Source organism: Peromyscus maniculatus, chromosome 4, assembly GCF_049852395.1.
Source record: "Peromyscus maniculatus bairdii isolate BWxNUB_F1_BW_parent chromosome 4, HU_Pman_BW_mat_3.1, whole genome shotgun sequence".
Taxonomy (NCBI): domain Eukaryota; kingdom Metazoa; phylum Chordata; class Mammalia; order Rodentia; family Cricetidae; genus Peromyscus; species Peromyscus maniculatus.
Window position 1 is genome coordinate 97,777,480 of NC_134855.1, and position 25,604 is coordinate 97,803,083.

At 46.1% G+C, this 25,604-nt stretch overlaps 1 protein-coding gene across 3 annotated transcripts in view; it reads right to left on the reverse strand.

Annotated features, from left to right (window-relative positions):
- Ehd4 (EH domain containing 4) overlaps nt 1–25,604 on the reverse strand; it is a 70,954-nt gene that overhangs the window by 17,320 nt on the left and 28,030 nt on the right. For 2 of the 3 annotated variants that reach the window (XM_006991238.4, XM_076570421.1), the window contains exon 4: nt 1,315–1,727. In XM_006991238.4, the coding sequence (XP_006991300.2) occupies nt 1,315–1,727 (413 nt within the window). Of the gene's footprint in view, nt 1–707; nt 710–1,314; nt 1,728–25,604 lie in introns of all 3 variants that reach the window. The other variant, XM_076570422.1, reaches the window with a different exon arrangement.

Genomic DNA, 25,604 nt, shown 5'->3' on the forward strand with positions numbered 1-25,604 from the left:
GACTGATTTTCAGTCCTAGCTTCTCAAAGAATGGATTAGGGGAATCTGGAGAAATCACTTATTGTACCTTGTATCTGAAAAATTAGGGAGTCAGTATAGCCCTCTGGATCTCAAACTCAGCTGATCACAATGACCCCTGAGAAGTGCATTTCCACACATGTCCGTACGTATATGTGCATGATCACATACCCTCCTGAGTCATGTCAACAGCCATGGGGCAGGGCCTGGAAATTCCTTTGGTTACAACTCTTGAATACTTCTGAGGACCAACCAGGCCAGATCCACATATGGCAAATGACTGAGGATGCTTCCAGTAGTGGGCATAATTAAACGAAACAAGCACAGATTTTCTAAAGAACTCCCCCTGACCCTATGCTCTTAGAGGAGTGATTGGTTTTTCTTTCTTCAGAGGCAGGCAGAGTTTTGACTCTGCTGTCTGTGGGGGTTCAGCTGAACACCACTTCCTTACCAGTTGGGCCGATATTCTAAGTCTGCTAAGAGGCTCAATTATGAGGCGCCTTTGCTATGAGGGCCTAGAGTGAGTGAGTTAGAGGTATGGGCTACAGGCCACAATAAGGATGGAGGGATCTGATGTGCTCTTGTATCGGTGGCCCTCCCCCAGCTCCTAGGCAGTTCTGGGTTCAACCCCTAAGTGCACAATGACTAGTGGTGGCCTCTCAGCCGCCCTCTGGCTCCGGCAATGCCACCTCTTCTTACACTGGGCCAGCTGAGATCTCATCATCCTAACATAATGCTAACATGATAGCTCCACGTAGCTAGAGGACTGACTGATCCTACCCTGTGCCCCAGGTGCTGCGCTCAGTGCTGTGCGACAGAATCGTACAGGCATGGCATGAAAGGTCCTTGTTGGCTCAGACTTCAAAGGCTCAGCCATTTGCCCGAGATCACAGGCTGGGACAGAAGTAGCGATCCCTGATCCCAAGGCTATGTTCTTTTTTGTTTAGTTTGTTAGTTTGTTTATTTATAGATAGTGTCTCAGTATAGCCTTGGTTGGTCTCAAACTCATAGATCCACCTGCCACTGTCTCCTGAATGTTGGGATTAATGGTGCGGCAATATTATGGTGATTTTTTTTTTTGGACAGGGTCTCACTATGTAGCACTGGCTGGCCTGGAACTCCTATGAAGACAAGGCTGGCCTTGAACTCACAAAGGTCCACCTGTCTCTGCTGTCAAGTGCTGGGATTAAAGGTGTGCGCCAGTCACACCCCCTCCCCGGGCCTTCCGGGATGGAACAGCCCACTGTGCAGGAGATAGGACCAGCCCCAGGGCCCACCCTGTCATCCGGTGCTTACTTTGGCCAGCCTTGCCCGCTTGATGAGGTCGTTGAGTTTGCGCACCGCAGCCTTCTGGGGCAGGCTCTGGATGTCTCTGAAGAGGTCCTGTGCCTCGGCCTCGAAGAGCCGGCGGTTGTCTGTGTTCTGAAGAGGCTGTGCCCAAAATGAGCCAATGTAGACTCGAAGCACCTCAGGCGTGTTGATGACTTTGCCCAGAGACCACATGAGGGCCCCATAGACGCGCATCAGCTGCTGTGTGTCCACTTGGTCGGCCTTGTTCAGTACCACGCGGATTTTGTCATCCTGGCCCCGGAAGGCCTTGATCGCCTCTGAGAACTCATCTGAGATGTCCAATTTGTGAGCGTCAAAGAGCAGGATGATCCTGTCAACCCGCTCGGCAAACCACTGTAGGACCTGGCAGAAGTCATACCCTGAGTGGAGAGAAGGGTCTGTTAGTGTGCTGAACACTTTGGGGGGCACAGCTGTGAGAGAGCTCCAGCGAAGAGCACTGAATCTGAGGCAGCAGAGCCTATGACCTAAAAACCATCTCCCACGGGGCCCCTGGGCTGGATGCATGCAGTTAATGCTGGGTATCTGGTACCCTTCCACAGAAAGGAACAGAATGGGGTCTCTGGTCAGTTTGATGAAACACCACATGTAGGCAGATGTACTTGGTACTCATGGTTCTGACATCACCCAGCACAGGTCTTTGGATCGGTGGCAGAACGGACCTCCAGTCTTGATACCGAAGGCTATAGGCCTTGCTCTCTGGACCAGTCTTACTTTTCAGAAAACATCTGAGATGAAGAAGGAAGAGAGCCTGAAGGTCACCTGCAGTTCCCAGGGTGTCCAGCAAGCATGGGAATGGAGGAATTTCTTTTAGTCCATTTATAGAGTGCTGAGGAGGTCAAGAGTTGTCTGGGAAAAGTTGTGATTAATATTTATCATGAGGACTGTTTATAGCTGAAGTGTGTTTAAAAAGTATTTTAAAAATCTGTCACACAGAATATGGTCACTTGCCAATTTCCTTTTTAAAATGGACAGGGCCACAACAAATCCCACTGAGTGTGTTTGGCCACCTACCAATCTGTTCCAAATCAAGCAGTTAAGTAAACACTCTTCCTGAGGTCAAGACTTCCAGCCATCTCCCCGAAGGAAGCAAGTTCCCAGGAGAGGCACACAGGAGGCCAGCACGCAAAGGTTATCTTACTCTCAGGATGCTTGGCTGCAGGCCGCAGTCTCCATCTGGTCCAGTACCTGAGCAGCCCCTCTCCTGCGGCCTCCCTACTGCCAATCATTCCAAACTCAGTCAAAGTCAGGAGAAGAATACGATGAATGTTCAGATAGCGACCACGATTGTAACACTACCTTGCTTACTGCAAACGCTTTTAAAAATCAAGCTTGGTTTATTCAGATAACAAAATACCAGACAGCCAAAAGAATAAACTAGATCTTCACCTGTATGCACAGGTGACTCTCTACACACAAACACGCAACAACAACAAAACACCCTCGGGGGTGGAGAGATGGCTGGAGAGATGGCTCAGTGGTAAAGAGCACTGGCTGCTCTTCCAGAGGACCTGGGCTTGGTCTCTAGCATCCACATGGCACCTAATAACTGTCTGTAACTCCAGTTCTAGGAGACCTGGCATCCTCTTCTGGCTTCCAAGGCACTGCATATACAATGGTTTACAGACTTGCGCACAAGCAACCACCCATACATATAAAACAAAAGTACAGAAATGTTAAAAAGAAAAACCCTACCCTTCATAAACAAGAAAGTGTTGGGTAGAAATCCGTTTCAAAGAGATGAATAATGTTAGACGTGGTGGCTCATATGCAAGATCCTATCACTTGAGAGGCAGAGGCAGGAGGATTGCTATAAACTTGAGGTCAGCCTGGGTTACAGAGTTACCCTCATCTAAAAAACCATAAAAATATGAATATAGACTGATGACATTCACATAAATGTTAAACACCAGGCGATGCTCAGTATCCTATGGGTACCCACCGCAGTGAAAGCCCAAACTGTTAGCACACCCAGGATGCTAGCTGGGGACGGGGACGGGTCCTAAGGCAGATTAGGAAAGACCCAGGGAAGAATGATCTTGTAGGAAAAATGAAGAGGCTTGTGGACTAAAGTCTTCAGCCCTTTGAAAAACGGGTGTAAGGGAGCAGCTATACAAACTAGAGTTAGTAATAGGTTTGTTTTGTTTGTTTGATTTTGAAGTAGGTGTTGCTATCTAAGTGCCAAAGGAAGCTTGTCACCCCTGTGATGAGCTGAGAGAGCGGCATTGCCAATGTCGGCACAGCCATGCAGACATGGTGGCTCTTCCTCTCAGGTCACTTCAGCTGACGGCCGTGATGCAACATGTGTTCAAGTGCAGCCTGAACTACAATTTACACTTTGTAAACAATCCGATTCTGGGCTAGGGATGTAGCTTGGTGATGGAGCGCCCTTGAGGGCTTGGGCTGGATCCTCAGGTGCAAACATACACACACAGGGAGAGAGGGAGATAGACAGACAGACAGACAGACAGACAGAGCGAGCCATCAAGCACAGAAGCAGTGAGGAGCTTCCAGTGCTACAGTGAGATCCTGCTATTGGGAACAGAGCTGCTACGCAAGTTCACTCCAGGGGAAGCCATTACACATCTCTGGAGGAATGGGGAAATACAATGGGAATCAAGAAGTCAGGTAGGTGGAGCTGTAGTTTTGTGTCACTGAACAGGTAAAAAGGACTGCTTGTCACACACCAGGTAACACGATCAAGAGCAGAAAGAACCGGACATCTCAGAAGAGAGCAGAGTTATCGAAAGAGGGCGAGGTTGGTTTGCTCGAGTGCCCGTATGTGCCATGTCCTTTTTACCGTCTCAGGCATTTTGTAAGACTCTAGTTCACTGGCATGTAACATTCTTAATGTCGCACAGCCATCACTACCACCCATTTCCTAAACTTCCTAATCTTCCCAACTAAAACGCTAAGCCCATCAAATAATAATTCTCTATTCCTCTGTAGGGAATAGGGAGCCTTGAATTAGTAAGGTCTTGAGAGAATGTGTGCTACTGACAGGAGCCGGCCTTGTCAAAGACCCCAGAGCCTTAGACCCACAGAGGAATGGCAAAGCCTTCCTCCTGGGGCGAGGCTCAAAGGCATGGCAAGGCCTTCCCTGGACGAGAGGGAAGAAGCACAAGTGTTGACTGTATGTTCAGAGTATGTCCACCATAGCTCCCTCCACCCAGTGTTTATGGCCTGAAGACTGCTCCCTACAGAGACTGCTCCTACTGAGATTAGCTAACTCCCTCCCCTTGATCCAGCTGTATACCATAAGCCTTGCCTCCTTGTTTATCTTATGTAATAACCCATCTTCTTGTCTCTGCTAACCTGGATATAATCAACACACCGGGCTTCCAGGGTGCTGTGATTTCTCCAGCTAAGAGTCCAGACCACCCAATCCCAGTTTCCTGTGTATCTGGCTGTTTGTCTTTTCTTCATTCACTCACTACCTCAGTCAGGTTCATTCCTGGAGCCGTACTGGATACAGCACCCCCGATCCCCCCAATTTCTTGGAACAGCTTTCTCCTTTCTAGGTTTATGAATCTGACTACTGTTAGTGCTGCATATGAATGAATCATATAGTATTTGTCCTTTGTTACTGGCTGGTTTCACATGGCACAATAAAAGTCATCCAGATTATAGCAAGTGTGTGTGTGGGGTGTGTGTGTGGTATATGTACATGTGTGTACATGTGAACTTGTATGGAGGCAAGAGGACAATATAAGGTTTCCTGCCTGCTTGATCATTTTTTGCTTTATTCTCTTGGGACAAGGTCTCTCACTGAACCTTACTATATTTTATTTTTCAAGAAGGAGTCTCATTATGTAGTCTTGGCTGGCCTGGAACTCACTGTGTTGACCAGGCTGTCTTGGAATTCACAGAGCTCTGCCTGTCTCTGCCTCCAGAGTGCTAAAATTAAAGGCATGTGCTACCATGCATGGTCCTAAAGATTTTTATGTTTGTCTGACTGTGTATGTGTGTCTGTCTGTGTGAGTGTGTCTGTGTAAGCGAATGCCACATATGTGCAGGTGTCTATGGAGGCCAGAGGAGGGTGTCAGGTCCTTGGAACTGGAGTTTAGGCTGTTGTGAGCTGCCCGAGGTAGGTGCTGGGAACGCAGAACTCGGGGCCTCTGGAAGAGCAGTACACACTCTTAACTACTGAGCCGTCTCTTCAGCACCCTTCTTTGGCTTATCACTTCTTTAACCACGGGGACCATCTTCTCCATAGTTGCACACATTGTTGTGGGCAGTGTGGGTTTGGACACTGAGGGGCCTTGAATCTAATCCTGCCTATATCATAGTAATTTTGTGACTTTGTGCAAGGGGCCTCATCTCTGTTACCTTGTTTGTAAAATGGAGCCCATAACAGTACCCATATACCCTTTAGGGCTGCGGTCTTAACATAAGAGGCGTTTAAAATCATCTTAGCATTCAGAAAATTGTCCAAAATGTTATCTACCAGTCATAGTAAAAAACCAAAATTTTGTATCCAGGGCTTGACGCACAGTGAGGCCACAGTAAACGTTTATCCAAAGATGCCTGGCTAGGGTGAAATACAGTCTAGATCTAGGGAAAGAGGATGTTCCTGAGGGATTTTATAAAACTCAGGTCCTAGCTTTGTCCAGCCCCTAATTGAAACAACCCAGTTGTTGTAAAGAGTGATGCATGTAACATGGGTCCACCCTGACACATGAACTGGGGTGAAGGAAGCCAGCTACTGTAGAGCACACACTAAGCAATTTATCTACCTAAATTTCTGAACAGGCAATACTAGGTGACACGTGAGTGCCGCCTACAGCAGGGGAGGGGCTGGGACCGACCCCTAAATGACCGGAACAAAGAGGGACTTCCTAGGGGTGATGGAATTCTATCCCTTGATGAAGGTAGTGGCTACATGTGTGCACAGATTTGGTACAACTCTCCAGACTGCACAGTTACCAAGAGACACTTTTTATTATGTTATACGAGCATGCACATATGCATGCGTGTGTGGAACCTGCAGAAATTGCATAGCAACATTCATTCCCCTTTGGTGCTCAAGATGCTTTTTTAAACATTTCATTTCATTGTTTATAGACTTATTTTTATGTGTATGGGTGCTCTGCCTGCATGTACATGTGTGCACCATGTGCAAGCCTGGCGCCCATGCAGAGGAGAAGGCAGCCATAGGATCCCCTGGAACTGGAGTTACGGATAGTTGTGAGCCACCATGTGGGTGCCGGGAACTGGGTGGGGGTCCTCCGTAAGAGCCACAACTGTGCTCTTCACAACTGAGCTACCTCTTCAGCCCTACTCATTTAATTATGAACATTTCGACTCCTTCAGACCCTCCAGTGGAAATTTTATTGATATGAAACAAAAGAGATATAATCAGCCCAATTGTAAAGCTTTGGGAGCTGGGGAAAGGTATGTGCCCTGCGGAAGATTCCAGCTGGCATTCCTGGCTCCACGTTCCAGGAACAAAGGGAGGGTCAGGAAGGAAGGGGCCCGTCCATCCAATCAGGAGCTTCCCGTCACAGGGCCTGTGGAAACTGTGGCCTCATTTGGGCCAAAGAAACAGCTGCCAGGAAATGGCAGCTAGGGTTTGCAGTTGCTCCCTGGCTCAGGTAAATACAAATTGGGGACCCGAGGAAGCAAATTTGGCAGTCTATTTTTAATAAGGGAGGAGTGGGGGCTTAAATTTCTCCCCAGAGCCAAATGTCTAATTACACAAATTTTAAACAAGATGTGTGTCAATAAAAGGATGTAAGACAATGGAGGGCAGGCAGAACCAAGGCCAGATTCTCCCTGCCTGGGTCTTCAAGTGGCCTTGGGGTGGCCTTCACTCCCTGTTCCAACTCTTCCTCTTTGCAAAGGTTGGTCCCACCTCCCAGAATTAACAGCTCTGGTTCTAGTTGGGGCCCTGATACTCTACTTCTGTGTTGGTTTGTTAGTGTGATCCCAAGTTCTCCTGGGCCTCCTGGTCAACCTGTCCTCCAGTACCCAGCTGGCGAGTGTCCATTAGAGACAGGCACTGAGGATGCTCCCACCCAAGCAAACTGCCCTTCTTGTCCTCAGGTGCCTTCCTCTCCAATGCAGCCCCCAAGTAACCCTAGCTCTTCAAAACTATGAGTACCCTCAGTACTCCGAGAGTCAATGTTTACAGAAGCAAAGTCTCCATGACTAGCCTGTGCCTCACCACTGGGTCCTTTCTAGTAGTCTCTTACTGAACCCCACCCTCCCCACCCTACAAAACACATAAGGCTCTTTGTTATGGGTCAGAGGCACCTGTACTTTCCTTCTGCCTGGCTCTGTTCTCCATCTGACCGCCCATGGGGTCCCTCCCCAATACAGCACGGTGGGACTTCCCTCATGTGACCTCCCTATAGGCCTATTCTCTACTTCAGGCTTTGGAGTGTCTCGGGCCCAGGAAGTCAGAGAGCAGGAGAGGTCTTCATTATGTTGGTTACCCAAAATCCCATTGCAGGGGCTTCACACCGTCTAAGTCGGGTTCCCTCTGACACGTTCTTACGGCACCAATAGTTTTCCTTATAGTATTCGTCTGTAGTGGGCTGTTTACTTGGTGATTAGAAGATGTAAATTCAGGGCTGGAGAGGTGGCCCAGTGGTTACTAGCACATGCTGCTCTTCCAAAGGACCTGGGCTTGGTCTTAGCACACACAATGGGGGGGGGGGCTCCCTTCTCATTCTGTCCACTACTACACACCCAGGATCTACTATTGAACATAGTAAGAATTTCATAAATGTGCCTGCTTTTTCAAAAAAAAGTAAAAATGGAACTAGCACATGATCTGGTAATCCGATTTCTGGTTGTTTCTGGCAAAGAACTGAAATTGAGACAGACAGCTTTGCACTCAGTCCATGTTAAATGTAGCATTATTGAGTCAAGCTGTGAAATACAGTGTCCACGCAGGGACAGTGTATGAGGAGAGTGTGGTACGTTCCTAATCCAGCTTTAAAGAAAAAGGAAATTCTGCAGCATGCGGCAATGTGACAACATGGATGGACCTTGCTAAATGAAATAAGCCAGACTGCAGACAAATGCAGACGCTGTGTGATTCTACCTATGCAATATTAGAACAGTCAAAGCCACAGACTCCAAGAGGAGAGCGGTGGCCGCTAGGGCTTGGGGAAGAAGGGCCAGCAGGCGGAATGGTTCAGCCATGCCAGACGAAGGAGCCCTAGAGAATGGCTCAACACCACCAAGCCCAGAGTTAATTCCACACTGAATGTAAAAATTTGGTAAGAGGAGCCAGCAAGATGGTTCAGTGTGTAAAGTCACTTGTCAGCAGGTCTGACAATTTGAGTTTGGTCCCTGGAACCCATTTGGTAGAAAGAGAGAACTAATGTATTTTGTCCTCTGACTTCCACATATGTGCTGTGGTCCATGTGCAAGCTCCCACCACTCAAACATTCAAATAAGTACGTTTTTGTTTGTTTTTGTTAGCGGTGGGTAGAAGAAGGAAAGAAAATTATAAGGAGACTAGATTGCCTGTGAAATATTCTTACCACAATGAAATAAAAAATAAAATAAATTTGTCTTAGCCAAATAGGTCGACTTGAACAAGTATCATTTTCTTGGCAACTTGGATGATACAGTTGCTTAAATAGTTCTAGAAAAGGGCTGTTCTTAACTACAGGAAGTGTAAAGATCTAAAAATAAGCATCAACTATCTGGGTCCACTCAGGCATTCTAATCATATTTTTAAAAAGAGGCACTTGAGCCGGGCGGTGGTGGCGCACGCCTTTAATCCCAGCACTCGGGAGGCAGAGCCAGGCGGATCTCTGTGAGTTCGAGGCCAGCCTGGTCTACCAAGTGAGTTCCAGGAAAGGCGCAAAGCTACACAGAGAAACCCTGTCTCGAAAAAAAAAAAAAAAAAAAAAGAGGCACTTGAGTCAACAATGACGGCCACTTCACTTAGACCTGTGAGGGGAGTCTTCATTGTTTCCAGGCTGATTTTGCTTTACAGCTAACAAAGTATTTTTCTGGACATTTCATTGTTGACAGCAAAGTGACAGCTAAAAATATGCAATAGCTGGACATATTTACTGGATCTTGCTCCAATCTTGCCCAAGAGGTTCCCAGAGAATCATCTCAGCAGGCCTTGTAACACTCCTGCAGGGTACTACCATTTCCCCTGACCTCCAGACAGGAACTGACTGGAGAGGTCATCTAACTTACCCAATGCACAGCACTTTCCCAGAGCAACAGGAGCTAATCCCAGGCGTTCTGACCCCAGAGTCTCTGTCTTTATCTGCTGTGTGGCACCACAGGGGTGCTGGGAAGGTGGGACATTACTGAGGATTCTTTTTCCTTCTATACTATGTCTGGGTGTGTGTGTGAGGGGTGTCCAATTTCCAGCACTTTTGAGATACAGGCTGCACTGGTGTACCTTTCACCACTCTGAGGGTCAAGCAGCATCTCCTCAACCATGTAGTAACCCCGCTCCCTGCCCGGAAGATCCCATTAGCTGTGTGTTTCAGAGCAGGGACAAGCTAGCAGGAGCAGGACTCGGGGAGAACACATGCTGTGGTAACCCTGTCTACACAAGGAGATCTCCTGACAAGAGTTATTTTTTGTGGAGGTTCAACATGAGTTTTACCTCAAAGATCTCCGAGGGTAACAGCTACCTCCTGGGGAACCCAACTAGCTGGAATAAGGCTCCTGAGCTCAGGGGCGGTGATTGCGTTAGCACAACCTGGCCTGGAGGAGGTTTGACCAAAATTTAGATACAAACAAGGTCCAGATAAGCCTGGGCTTGGAGCTCTTGTTTACTTTGTTTCCCTTCCCATCCTTCTCCCTCTGGGATTCAGTCCAAGACCCTGTAAATCAGATTGTCTATGCCTGTTTCCTTGTAAAACAAACAAGCTAACCTCACAGCCTGTGCCTCCATCCTGTGGCAGGAGAATAGAGACCAGACAAAGTTACATCAAGACGAACACAGCAAGGCTGCGGATATACCCAGAACCCACATGGTGGAGGGGAGAACGCACGCCCAGAGGCTGTCTTCTGACCTCCACACAAGTGCCATGCACAGTGTGCCTACAGAATGCACACCCAGGATAAATCAAGTTAAAAAGATCAAGACATAAAAGAAGCCAGTCAGCAGAAGACCAGGAACACGTCCTCAGCTGGGCTTTATGTAACAACAAAGCATGTGTGGGAAAAAAGCTCCCCCTACCCCAATGTAGGAGAAGCAGGTGCTATTTAAATGTCCTATAAGGACCATGGAGGTTAAACTTCAAGACTGTACTCCCTTTGGGAGCACTTTCTATTTCTTAATAAACTGTCTCCATTGTTATTTCTAAGCAATCCTTCTTCCTGGGACACGAGAGCCTGGAATTGGGCCCCCTTTGCTCCCAGATGTGACTGTTACAGCCCTCAGGAAGGTGGTAAGGATAAAGGTAGAGCAGATTTGTGGGAGTGTGTCCAGACCACCAGGAAAAGCCTCACCCTGCAGGGTCAGTCCAGTCGACACAGGACAGAGGAAGGTTCTGGGTGAACCCTAGACCAGTGAATTCTACTGCTTCTTGTAGTGTGGCCAAGTGAAAAGGAAAATAGTTTCCTATCTTTCCATCTCAGATTGAAAATCAGGTCAAGAAGCAGGCTCACTTAAAGAGAGCTGGGCACTGGAAAAGGACAGAATGCTATGTGACACTTGAGGTTCTTTTCTGGAGAGGGAAGTTGCTAAGAATCTATCAATACGACATATAAAAGTCTTGTCACTTGGACCAGCTAACGATTCCATGTTGCTAGGCCCCAGTTGCCACATCTATGAGATAAATCTGGTGATCACTAAGGAATCTTTTGAATCTAAAGTTTCTAACTTGTATATGGTTCTAGATAGAAGACTATGAAAAGTCAGATGCTTGAGAACCCCATTTTAGCCTAAGGAGGCTATAGGAGTATTGAATAATTAACTCTAATAAAATTAGCAAGTAACAAGTCTCATTTATTATATTCTTTCCATAAGGAGCTTGTGTACTACAGCATTTGGGCTAATTTGAGGGTCCTTGAATGTGTCCATCGAGGTAGTTTGTCCTAAAAGTTTAATTTCCTGTGACCTGATTCCAAACAATTCTATACTGAAAGAAATTACCAGAGGAAAAGTCAAAGGATGCTTAAAAAAAGTGATCGGCCTCAGCCTTCCAATATTGTATCAAAACTAACAGCATCAAGGAGTCAATGTCACACGTGAAAAGTACCCATTTCTCATTTTGAGTGGGCTTTGTATTCATTAGACAAAAAACTCTTACACAATACATCTATAAATCACAAGAGTCAGTTTGGCAAACATTACTTGAGTTTTTCTTGAGGCAAAATGCCAATATCATCAGGCTCCACCCAAGTGTGATAAGGCCAAACACTGACAAATAAGGCTTTGACCTTGGTGATGAATCTTGTCATTCCCAAGTTCAGAGGGGCAAAAAGACAACAATTCTCCAAGCTATGGTTTTCTAAAGAGAAATGTCAAACCAAGATGATAGGATCAAGAAAGGCCTTGAAAGCAGTTTCTGACCCCCAACCCAGCCTGCCGCTTGAGTGTTCCATGAGCATGGGACAGCGGCCAGATGATGACGACCAGCTTCAGCAACCAAGTTATGGCTCGCCAAACCATTACTCAGAGATTTTCTGGGTTTATGTCACAAACGAATAGGCAGATCAAATCAGCGGGGACCATGTGAGTCCACAATGGGCTCTTACAGAAAAAGGACTCACTTATTTTACCAAGTGGAGTTCACATGTACCGCTATAGATGCCAACTGTACAAAATGGCCAAATAAAGCCTGGCAGGCATTGCGGTGCCAGCGGCAGGCAGATCTCTAGGAGTTTAAGGCCAGCCTGGTTATAGAGTGAGACCCTGTCTCAAAATAGAAACAAAAAGAATCCAGTGGAAATACGTGAAATGTGGGTTTCTCCAGGAAGCTGCCATGGCACATGTGAGAAATATCACCAGGTACAGGAAAAGAGGACCATGGGAGAAAAAACTAGAATTGTGAGGGAACTGGGCGGTCACTAAATAATCCCTCTTTCCTGACTGCTCTCTGTGGCAGGCTTCCCCAACTCTAACCTTGCTAATACTCCCTGGCTTTCCCTGGCTCTACTGTCAAGTATTAATATCCAATTTATCCCTCCCCTTTTTTTCTTTTGTTCCCTGATGAACAAATGACAAAAGGTTTGGTCTGTCTCTGAGTCCCAGACTGGGCCAAGCTAACCCTGAGTCTATATACTCCTGGGTCTAACCATAGCTCCATACAATAAACAGTGACCACCATGTCCATTATTTACCACAGCTTTAAGCTAAATGATTTATACTGAGACTAGCTAACATCCATAGAGCACCTATGTATTTACATGGACTATCTGGTAAGGTATTTTCTTCCTGTTCTGTGGAAGGGTGTATGGAAGCTTGAAGCTTAGGTCACCCAGTTTGTGGGAGGGTCTGGGAAATAAAGATACTCCAGGAAGCATTTCTCAGCATGCTGTTCCTCCTTACCACCCAGAAACCTACATTTGTAATCACCTCACCCACCATAGGGGACCCCTGGGAGCGGGGCAGAGATTTTATATGTTCCCCCCACACACACACAGTAGGGATTGAAGCAATCTAAAAAGAAAGGCCCCATTACTAGGGGAGGCTATTAAACATTTGAAAGTACAAATGAGAAATGTGAAAAAAAAATTATATTCATTAGAGGTTTGTAAAAACCCTACCTCCCGAAGAGATCTGAAATGCTTAGAGGATACTCTGCATGGTGTGACAGGACAGACAGAGGACAGCAGCATCAGACCACGATTCCCTTCACCGGGTCACCTGGTGAGCTCTGCTCTCACTGGAGGGTCTCCCCTGGGAGATACTGGTTCGCCTCAGAATCCAGCCTAGTGCTGGCTCAGGCCGCCTTTTCCTAGAGGAAGGACAGGCCCCAGGGGACACAGCTCCACGTCTAGGAGAGCTGTCAAGTCTGCCAGCATCCTAGCCTCCGTTTATCTGGGGTAGAAGGGTGTACTGGGGGTCTGACTCAGAAGCAGCGGCCTAATGCTGCTCCCAAATCCTCAAAGTGGGGCTCTCTATATCAGAATCCCCAAGCAGCTGCCTCTGGTCCCCCACCCAGGCTCCCTGAACTACGTGCCAGGAGGTGGTGGCAACTGTGCCCCAGCCTGGAGCTCATCACTCCAGTCTGCCATGTATCACTTAAACAAAATTAACCGGGGAGCAGAGAACACAGGGCTGGATACAAGAAACACCCTGGTATCCAGCAAAGAGAAACACAATCAACAACAGAAACTGACCCGCAGTCCGCAGGCAAGAATGCCCGGATGTTCATAATGATAATTCTGGGTAATCAAGAGAAGGTTAAAAAGATAACCCTTCAATGGCTTCCTGTTATTCCCAGAGCAAAATCTATGTGGTTCTTCTCTAGGCCTCCGGCACACACCTGCAGGCCTTCCTGGATCTCCTCATCCACTATTCCTGGTTACTCACTGGAACTCGACAGATCTTATTACCCCTCCTCACTAGCTTTTGCCACTGCGGCATCTTCTGCAGAGTCTCTCTCAACTCTGCTAGGCAAACTCCCCATTCTTTTTGGTGGTCCTAGGGATCAAATCAAGAGCATATGAGGCAAGCAGTCTACCAGTGAGTGTTACATAGCCCTACCCTGACCTGCCCTTCTGTTATGTCCAGCCTATGTCTCCTCCTCAGAGACGACCCCCGCCTAGACAACTACAGTAGGAAAACCACTGGTTGTGGGATACCAGACTTTCTTTTTGTCCCTGTTTCAGCTTGCATTTGTTCTGTATTTTGGCTTATCCTCCACCTCCACAGCACCTGTTCTACAGAATCAGCCAGCAACTGACTTGTTGCTGAAATCTAAAGCAATAGGCACACAGAGGAGGTGCATAAGAGCTTGGCCAGGAACAGCTGGCAGAGTGTGCCATGTGACAGCCAATGACAGAAAACCTCCTTCCCTCCCTTTCTACGGTCCGTGATATGAGAATTGCAAGGTGGTCTATAGTCTTCCTCAAGACTGCCATCGAAATCTCTGAAAAAATACATTTAGGCCAGGCGACGGTGGCACATGCCTTTAATCCCAGCACTCAGGAGGCAGAGCCAGGCGGATCTCTGCAAGATCCAGGACAGGCACCAAAACTACACAGAGAAACTCTGTCTCAAAAAACCAACCAAACAAACAAACAACAGATTTAGTACCTGGAGAGTGTCTTAGTTAGGGCTTCTGTTGCTGTGATAAAACTCCATGACCAAAAGCAACTTGGGGAGGGAAGGGTTTATTCCAGCTCACCGTTCCACATCACAGTTCATTATTACAGGAAGTCAGGGCAGAGACCTAGAGGCGGGAGGTAATGCAGAGGCCATGGAGCGGGGCTGCTTACTGGCTCGTTTTGCCTGTTTTCTTACACAGTCCAGGACCTCCCGCCAAAGCGTAGCATCATCCACAGTGAGCTGGGCTCTCTCACCTACAGGCAAATCTTACAGAGGCGTTTCCTCAAATGAGATTCCTTCTTCCCAGGTGACCCTAGCTTGTGTCAAATTGACATAAAAACTAGTCAGCACGAAGAGGAAAGCATCAGTTACATTGCTTTCCAAGGCTGCCTCCTCCAGGGTGGAGCTGGTGGACCGCACTGCCCCAGTTTGTGGACATCTCTTGCAGTTCCCAACATGTGCTCTAGGGCTGCCGGGCAAGGGTCGCACTCAGCTTCTCTTGAGCTGCTTTGTTTAAGCCACCATAAGACTTCATGGTTTAAACAGCAACTCATTTTCCCCGGTAGCTCTGAGAGCTGACTGGTCCTTAGTTGGGGGTCCCTCATGAGGTCTGATGGCAACTAGGGCTGGAGTTACCCAGCTGCTTAACTGAGTTGGTCGAGTGATGCATGGTGCCTTCACTCAGACTTGAGTCAGGCCAGCCGAGTGGCCGGCTAGCTGAGCCTCTCTAGGGGACGGGTGTGGGCCTCCCCAACTATAGGAGCCTCAGGGCACAGCAGCTGGCTTCTCCCCAAGAGATCCAGGTGAAACCTGCAGGGCTTCCTACGGCTTGGACTTGGACGTCATGAAGTATCCCTTCTACTCCATTCTACTCATCAGAGTGAGCTGAGAGGGTCAGATGGACCGGACTCAAGGTGAGGAGACTTCACAAGGATGTGAGTACTGGAGGCATAGTTCGGAGTGTGGTGGTCAGAAGTGCTTGGTGAATGGTTGGTTATTTTTCAATTGCTTAGCTTCTCCGTGCCTCACTCGAGTCTTCTCTTCTGTAAAATGGGACAACTGCTCCTACCCCACAGAGTTTCTGCAAGGAGCAAATGAATTAACATATGGGAAGAACTCAGGGTTGCACTGTGCAGGCATTACTTCATACTAACTCACAGGGGAAGAAGCATTTTCCATGTCTATGGAACAGTTTGTGAAATGTTTTATAATTATCAGTTGCTCTCTACATAAACTAAGAAAAACGTCTGCTTACTATCAAAATACATATACATTTTTCAAGTCAGAGTCCAGGCTTGAAGGTTAGAAAAAAGCAGCCATTCCTCACGATTGATTGTGCGTTAAAAATGTTAGTAAAATCTGCCGGGCCCGGCAGATACCCCTGTGAGTCCCAGTGGTGATGCATTCACATTCCAGTCAGCAGCAGCCACACTGGTGATGTGGAGCTTCCTGAGGCATTGGTGGAAAAGGAGACATGAATGTGTTTGTCAGCAAACTTCTCCAAAACAAAAAGAAATCAGGATTTCCTGTTGGAGGCCTGAGTGGCAAGTGACGTCCAGCATCTCACAGCCCCACCTGACCAGCCTTAGCGCCAGCCAGAAAACAGGATCTGACAACAAATCATCGGGGTCAGCCCCAGCTATGGGGACAGACGCTTTTCTGTTGATGCCAAGTCCAAACAAAGTTTAGAGGTCACGAAACTCAATTCTAAATGTAAGAATGGCTTCATGACCCGAGCCTGCAGACGCACACTTTACAGGGTTTTCTACCACGCTACCACCCACTTCCCAATCCTCAGTATCCCACGTAACCTTCAAAACAAAACCAAGTCTCCTGACGTGTGTGTGTGTGTGTGTGTGTGTGTGTGTGTGTGTGTGTGTGTGTGTGTGTGCCCCTGCTGGCCACGTGCCCAGGTTCCAGCACACACACCACTCAGGCCCCATTTCCCACATCCTTGTTTCTACCCTCTTTCTGTAGTCTAGAGGAGATAAGTAAGAGTAAGGGTGACCGTGGTTATCTTCCCTGCCTACAGTCCAGACAGCCGCTGTGGTGAGAGCTTCATATCAATGGCTCCCTTCATCTTCACCCTGGTCTGTCTAGAATAGCTGGTGAGTGGGCTTGCCCATCTGTTCTGGTGCTGAGCGAAAACAGTCCTGTATAAGGACAGACTAATAGATCAATTGCCTAGAACTAGGGTCCCAAAATGAACTCACATCTATAGATGATGATGATGATGATGATGATGGAGAAAGAATTTTACTATGTAGCATGCACTAGCCTGGAACTTTCTATGTAGCCCAGACTGGCTCTGATTTTTTTTATCTTTCTGCCTCCTGAGTGCCAGGATTACAAGCATGCATCACTATACTTGCCGAACTAAATAAGTTTTAGAACAAGGGTACCAAGACACTTTGATGGGGGAAATAATTATCCTTTCAACAAACGGTACAGGGACAGCTGAATTTCCACACACAAAAGAAAGAAGCTGTACCCCTGATTCATACCATATAAAACAATTAGCTTAAAGTATCGATGACTCCATGTAACAGTTAAAACTATGAAACTATTAGAAAAATATATGAGCAAAATCTATGTAGTCCAGGTTATAGCCAAGGATGACTTTTTTTTTTTTTTTTTTTTTTTGGTTTTTCGAGACAGGGTTTCTCTGTGTAGCTTTGCGCCTTTCCTGGAACTCACTTGGTAGCCCAGGCTGGCCTCGAACTCACAGAGATCCGCCTGGCTCTGCCTCCCGAGTGCTGGGATTAAAGGCGTGCGCCACCACTGCCCGGCTGCCAAGGATGACTTGAAACTCCTGATTTTCCTTCCTCCATCTCCTAAATGCTGAGATTACTGACCTTGAGTTGACCTTCTCAGATTAAGATGCCAAAGCACAACAACAAGGTGAGATGAACTAAACTGAAATGAAAATTGTCTGTATCTTAGACGATATCAACGAGAAGAAAGTGAAAACACTTCAGTGGAAGAAGAAAGAGACTTGTAAATTAGGTATCTGACTAGAATACAGCATATATAAAGAGTTGTTGCAACTTAGCAATAAAAACAGGCCCAGTTAAAAAGAATAGGCAAAAAATCTGCATGGACATTTCTCTGAAGATATGCAAATGGTCACAAAGATGTTCAACATCATCAACTGGCAGGGAAATGCAAATAAAGCCCCAAATGAGATCCTGCTTCATAACCACCAGAAGAGCCGAGATCAAAAGACACTCAGGGCCAGGATTGTAGTTTAGTGGCAATGAGCCCCCTGACTACTACTACCACAGCTGGAGGATAAAGAGCAGCAAATGTTGATGAGGATGCAGATTCCTTATTATTTTGATAGTAGGGACATGAAATGGTGCAGCTGCTTTGGAAAACAGTTCAGTAGCTCTTCAAAGGTTAATTATTTGTCAGGTCAACTTGTGGTATATTCCTTTAATCCCAATACTTAAGGGAGAAGAGTCAGGCAGAGCTCTCCGAATTGGAGGCTAGCCTGGTCTACATAACAAGTTATAGGCCAGCTAAGACTACATAGTGAGACCCAGTCCAAAAGGAATATGGGATGGGCAGGTAAATGGCTCAGAGGTAAGAACACTTGCTACTCCTGCAGAGGCCTAGGGTTCTGTTTCTAGCATGCATCCACATGGTGGCCCGTAGCCATTTATAACTCCAGTTCCAAGACAGCTTGCCTTTCTGACCTCTGCAGACATGTGGTGCACACATATACATGCAGGTAAACACTCATACACATGAAATAAAGTAAATAAATCTAAAAAATTTTTAAAGGTTAAATATTCAGTTACAATCCAATCTAGCAATTTTACATGAAACACATGCCCTCAAAAAATTTACACATGAATACTCACAGGATACTATTAACAGTCAAAACATTACAAAATTCAAATATCTATCAGCTGATGAATGAAAATATGTATAGCCATATGACAGAATATTATGTCACCATAAAAGAGAGTAGTATTGGTATATACTACAGTGCATATAAGCCTTGCAAATATGATTGGTTTTAAACACAAACACTTACTTCCTAGGTGGTCCTACTAATATGAAATATACGGGTAGGCAAATCCAAAGAGGCAGAAGTTAGATCAGTGATCGCCTAGCTAGGGCTGAGAGGAGAACTAGTATGATTACTAAGAATACGTTTTTTTTTTTTTTCCTGGGGTGATAAATGTTCCAAACTTGACTGTGGTGATGACTGAATCAATTCTAAATATAAGAAAACCAATGAATTATTTTTTTAAAAAAGATAATTTAGTTAATTTTATTTTATGTATATTGGCATGAAGGTTTTAGATCCCCTGGAACTGGAGTTACAGACAGTTGTGAGCCACCCTGTGGGTGCTGCGAATTGAACCCAGGTCCTCTGGAAGAGCAGCCAGTATTCTTAACTGCTGAGCCATCTCTCTAGGCTAGAATTACTTCTTTTTAAGGCAAGAAAGAAAATACAATGCCCCCAAAGGGAGGAGGAATCCTCTTAGAAGCTTTGCTCAGTAGCTAACCTTTGCCTCTTGCTGGGTGCACCTCTTGGCTACAGCTCCAGAGACACCAGGAGAAATACCAGGGTGGTCCAGTCCTATGGGCGCTTGTATCTATGAAGTGTGTGCACCTGTACAGGGCCCTTCTGAGCCATCTCTGCAGCCCTGTTTGAGGCAGTATCTTGCTATAGTCTTGGCTGGCCTCCTGGAACTCAGGAAAGCACCTTCCCCTGCTTCTCAAGAGCTGGGATTAAAGGTGTGCGCCATCACACCTGGGGCTTTAAGACAATTTCAAAATGTAGCCCATATTGACATGTATGTTGGAAATTATAGGCCTAGGCCACACTCTCTGCTCTGTTTTCTGTCCTTCCCTTCTTCACCTTCCCTCCTTCATGACTTAAAATTTTTAAACTTATTTTTAGTGTGAGTGTGAGTGTGAGTGTGAGTGTGTGTGTGTGTGTGTGTGTGTGTGTGTGTGTGTGTATGAATGAGTGTATTTTTGTGTACCGTGTACATGCAGTGCCAAAGAGGGCATCAGATCCTTTGGAAACAGAGTTACAGGTGGTTATGAACCACTATGTAGATGCTGGGAACCAAACCCGGTCTTGTGCAAAAGCAGTAAATGCATTCAATCTCTGAGCCATCTTTCCAACCCCACCTTGGATTTTTGAGGCAGACTCCCATAGCCCAGGTAGGCCTCAAAGTCTGGATGTAGCTGAAGTTGGCCTTGAACTCCTGATCTTCCTGCCTCTACTTCCTAAGTGCTAGTCCAACAGGCATGTGCCACTAAGCTCCGCTTCTACTATCTACTTTCAATATATTAACTTATCTACAATAAGCCTAAGCAATTGGAATTTTTTATTTATAAAGCAAGCAACAATGTTCCCAAGGCCACACAACTGGAAAATAGCTGAGCTGAATTTGAATTCAGAACTTTTAATTCCCTCTGTGTTCTTTTTTGAGACAGGGTTTCTCTGTGTAGCTTTGGAGCCTGTTCTAGAACTCACTCTGTAGACCAGGTTGGTCTAGAACTCACAGAGATCTGCCTGCCTCTGCCTCCTGAGTGCTGGAATTAAAGGGTGCGCCACCATCACCCAGCCTCTTCTTCCTTTATTACATTGCGCTGGCTAGTTTTCTTGTCAACTTGGTACACACCAGGGTCATCTGGGAAGAGGAACCCTCCATTGAGAAAATACCCCCATCAGACTGGCCTGTGGGCAAGCTTGTGGGGCATTTTCTTGAAGAACGTGGGAGGGCCTGGTTCCCTGTGGGTGTACCCCTGGTAAGTTTTTAAAAGCAGGTTGAGCAAGCCAGTAAGCAGGACTGCTCCATGGCCTCTGCATCAACCCCTGCCTTGAGTTCCTACATAGACTTCCCTCAATGATAAACTGTAATTGGGACACGTTAACCCAAAAAAAACATTTCCTAAGTTGCTTTTGGTCATGGTCTTTATCACACCAATAGAAAGCAAACTAAGACATACATGGTGCTAACTCCAGAACTTCAACCCTTTGATTAGACCAAAGAAAATAATTTGATTATAGGTTTATACTGACTGTTACCGAAACAATCTCAGAACAAAATGAATATGCAGTATTTTAAACCAATGAATGAACATATGACCTTTGAACATTTTCAAATAGTTTTTTATTTTTATTTATGTGTATGCACACATATATACAGATGCCTACAGAGGCCATAAGAGGATGTCAGATCCCTTGGAGCTGGCATTACAGTCAGTTGTGAGCTATGAGACCTGAGTGCTGGGAACCAAACTGAGGTCCTGGGCAAGAGCTTTAGACTATCCTCCAAACACTACCTGGGATAGATCTGAATAATGTGGACAGCCAAAATGTGTAGTCTTGACCTGCCCGAACTCTGCAAGGCCAGCTCCTTAGTATTCAGGTCTTGCCTAAAGGGTTGTATGCACGATCCTAAGTGCAGCCAGCCCACCTCACTGGCTCCTCACCGAGCACGTCTCATATCACCTTCTTAGTACTCAATACTTATTCATATCAATGGATAAAATCATTCACCTGTTTCTTTTTGTCCGACTCACTGTAACATAAATTGTACCAGGGCATGATTGTATCCACCTTGTTTGTTCAGTTAAGTATCTGTTGAATGGAACCCTGTACTGAGGCATAGGAGAGTGTGATATATACACATCACACTTCTAACTCGGGGCTTGCACCCACAGCCTTGCACTATGCCCCCCACACTGCTCTGTCCTGGGAACTGCTGGGCCTTGGCAGCTCTCCTACACTTCTGTCCACAGTCTTTGCTGCTGCAGAAGATGCCTAACACTAACGGCTCCAGGCCTTTTAGTCTTCCAGAACAGACTTAGGTGTGTGTTTTCCCTTAAATCCTTCTCCCTCCCAAAACCCAAGAGGGGAAGTTACTCTTATCTGGATATCTCTAAATGTTCTCTCTCTTTTCCTGGGCAGCCATCAAAATCCGGTCTTTTGTCTTTCAAGTTCAAAAAACTTGTCAAGTAGATGTTTGTGCTTCCCTGATTACGGTCTGCTTTTGTCTTTTCTATTTTTTCTTTCTTTCTGTGCCCTTATTAATCACACTTTGGACTTCCATGCCCTGTTCCCCAGCTCCGGCAATTCTTTTGTGATGTTAAGTTTGAGGCCCTCAGGGTTGTGTTCACAGGGTTTGCCAGTATTCAGGTGCCACACTCAAAGGTATTTGTCAATAACGAAATGATTCTGAAGTTGGCTGCTGTCACTGAAAGACAGTTCAATCCTCCCTGTCTCATACACCACCACTGTATCACTTTTATTAGCAGGGCATTTTCTGTCCTTTTATCTTTTCACCATCTGGCCAGTTCTAGCAGTCACTGGTTTTAATAAATGGACTGGAAAGTAACAGATACAAGGGTTCTACATCACAGAAAGAAATTCCGGTTTTCATTTGATGACTATGAGCCCTGGGTGAGAGAGAGAGTAGATTTGATAGAAGAGTCAAGCCAAGAGGTTGGTTTTCCCTCTAGACTTCTTTGCATTGTTTGTTTGTTTTATTCTGTTTTGAGACAGGGTCTCATTCTGTAGCCCAGGCTAGTCTGCCTCAAACTCTTGCTTCCTGAGTGCTGGGACCGTAGGTGTGAGCCACCATGACTAGTCAGAGGTTTAACTTCACTTTGTTGTTTGAGACAGGGTCTCACCCTGTAGCCCACACTGGCTTCAAACTTACTATGTATCCTAGGTCACCTCTGAACTTGCTAAATCCTCCTGCCTCAGTCTACCAAGTGCTAGGAATACAGACATGAGCCATCATGTCTGGTGTTTTTTTGCATTTTTATTTATTTTTTTTGGGGGGGGGGGTAGGTTTCGAGACTGGGTTTCTCTGTGAAGCTTTGCGTCTTTCCTGGAACCCGCTCTGTAGCCCAGGCTGGCCTCGAACTCACAGAGATCCGCCTGGCTCTGCCTCCCAAGTGCTGGAATTAAAGGTGTGCGCCACCACCACCTGGAGTTTTTTTGCATTTTTATAATGGAAAAATTGTTCTAGTTTGTTGCCATAATCAAGTCTTTAGAGACAAACCTCAGTCTCTGGAATCCACAGGAAGAATTACATGCAGCTAAAAAGCACCTCAATGCCATTGGGCTACAGAGATGGACAAGAGCACTGACTACCGCGTCACAATTTTCTTCCATGTTTTCTCAGACACAGATGCTATGGTTAGAGCTGGACTTGAGGAGGTTTTGTCCTAAGCAGCTAAGAACACACTGGTTTCCATGCCAAGTCCAGAAATAAATCCTAGGTGATGTTTAGGTTCTGCATGGAATAAACAGTAGTCTGGGAAGCAAACAGCCCGAGAGCCAGAATGATAACAGACTGCGGGTCAAAACAAGGATGTGCATGTGGATAAGTGTGCTCTTCCTTCCCATCACATAGTGTCAACACTCTGGATGCTGTCATTGGGGCAAAGGAGGCTCCAAAGAGTGAACTAGCTCAGAAGTTACCCACCCGTTTCAAAAAATAATTTGAAAAAAAATTTGAAGAAACCACACATTCTTTTATTGGCAAAATAAAAAGGACTTATAGGTAGCTGTTACTTGATCTCAATAAAATTATTATAAATATATCCGAATATTTTTATTCCTGATGATTTATAAGCATTCAATCCTTCATACCAGCCAAGAAAAGCTATAATTCAGTAAATAAACTGTCTGTTCCTACAGGTTTTCTGCTAAATATGATTAAACTAAGACACATCTAAAGGATCCATATGGAGAGGTATAAAACAGTTACTTCAAAACCAGTCACCGAATTGTCAACATTCTTGTTGACTCTGGGGCAGAGAACACTCCAGCAGGAGGCAAGGAGTACAATGTCCTGACTTCTAGGCTCACTGACGAGTCTGTCCGATTCTGCAGAGGCAGAAAACTGGTAAGGCTGCTTCTAACCTAGAGTGGGGCTGGACTACTTTGCTTCCAGCCCAACACTGTAAAATACAAGATGTCACTCAGAAACCTCCTGTTTCTTCCCTCACCGTGACTGCTGGAAAACACTCACTTCCCCTGGGAACTCCACTTGTCCTTCTACCCCGTACAGAATAAAGACGCCGGGCTTATAATGCAATGTGAGAATTAACATGGATGTGCAGAGCCACAAGCAAGGGGAGGCACAAAACTGAACCCCAGGCTCAAGGGTCCCCATTTCTGCTTTTACCACTAATGTATCTGACTCATTCCTGAATATATATACTGGGCACTAGGCTGCCTGGTCCCTAAATCTCTGGACCCTGGTAATTACTCTGGGTAATGTGCATGAGGACTACCAATGTGACATGAAGCCAGCTCTCCAGTTCAGGTCCATCCTGTCTAATGTGACCTGCAGCAGAGTAGCATAATGCTCAACGGCCTCCTTAGTATCTGCTTGGTCCCAAGCTAAAGAAAGACACTGGGTTTGCAGGAGTCAGGACTTCTTCCTGGGGTGCTCAGCAGTCAGCATACAACCTTCCTCCCATAGTTACTGCTCCTTCCTGGCAGGCAGGCCCTCTGCAGACTCCCCACAATTGGGAAAGTGGGCTGGCTTCCAACATCTTAGGCCGGTAGCAAGTACTGGGAACAGGCACTCCTCTGAGCCTGTTCTGCAAATGTGACACTGTCAGTGATTTTTACCCTGCTCCTCAGGTCTCAAACTTGGTCACACATCTGCCTGGCAACTGGGAAAATTTTTCATAACTGCTTTCAAGGCTGCTTTCCCAGAGGTGGGAGGGTGAGGAGTCTTTGGTTCTATCTGTTCATGGTTATGTTCGGGTTTAAATTAAATAATAAATCCCAATGACTGACAGAGTTTACAGTGGCATATAGTAAGGGTTTAGTACACCGTGGCTGTTGCATTATTACAAATACCCGCTTCAAGTAGTCTCCTTTTTGCATAAGAGAGTAAGTCGCAAGGCTTGCTGAGGGTTAACCCATCCACTGCCTAAAGGAAAATGGAGAGTGGGGTGAGACATCAGCACTCCCTTTCTTCCTCTTTCACAGGCAAAGTGTCTGCGAGGGAGTCAGACACCTACCAGGAAAGTCAACATGGAATGTTTTCATGACCGTGGAGTCACAGCTGGTAAGTACTCCATTGGCTGTGCTGACCCTAACTGCCAGCCAAGGGCTGTGGGCCAAGCTGGACAGAAGGGCCTGAGTCTGAGCACATGTGAACTGTATCACATTGTTGAAGTTGAAGCAGATTTAAGACACTATATATTCTATTGACTATGTCAACTGAGTGACCCCAACCACCAACTGTCCCCAACACCATGTGCCAACATGCTTGGGGACCCTGGCGATAGCCCACAGCACTGTTGTTCAGAGCCCAAGGTCCTTCCCCACAGTTGCTGTGTCCCTCAGAATGGCAGGGAGCAGCTGGTGGGCTTGGGCCACATGTGCTATTTCTGTGCATAGCATGCGAGTATACAGTAAGTCAGACCAGGATATGAGTCAGATCATATCAAGTGTTGGAAGAAACTGATCTTCAAAGCATACTAGAAGCATCATGCCAAGCGTCAGCACCACTGGGAGGGAGTTACAGTTGGAAAGATACTTGTAATTATTATACAAAAGAGAAACGCTGAGAATATGGAAGGTGAACATTGTCTAAAGACCTGCCAGTAGGGAAAAAGGGGGGATAAGGTGGAGGTGACACCCTAGAACCCCTAAAATTTTGTGGTATATCAGGGTCACATATTTCTTCAGAATATTTAAGCCAGTCATGTGGAAGCAGTAAATGGGATAGCTCAGAAAAACTATAGCATTTGGTTTTTCCCCAAACAATTCACCAGCCTTTTAGATTAGTGGTTCCAAACTGGTGTGTGAGTGTGTGTGTGTGTGTGTGTGTGTGTGTGTGTGTGTGTGTGTGTGTGTAGCTGAAAGTTTTCCTGTGTGTCCCGCCTGGTCTGCAGCCACTCAGACCCAAGTAAACACACAGAGGCTTATATTAATTAAAACTGCTCAGTCATTAGCTCAGGCTTACGACTGACTGACTAGCTCTTAAACTCAGCCCATTCTGTTAATCTATATGATGCCATG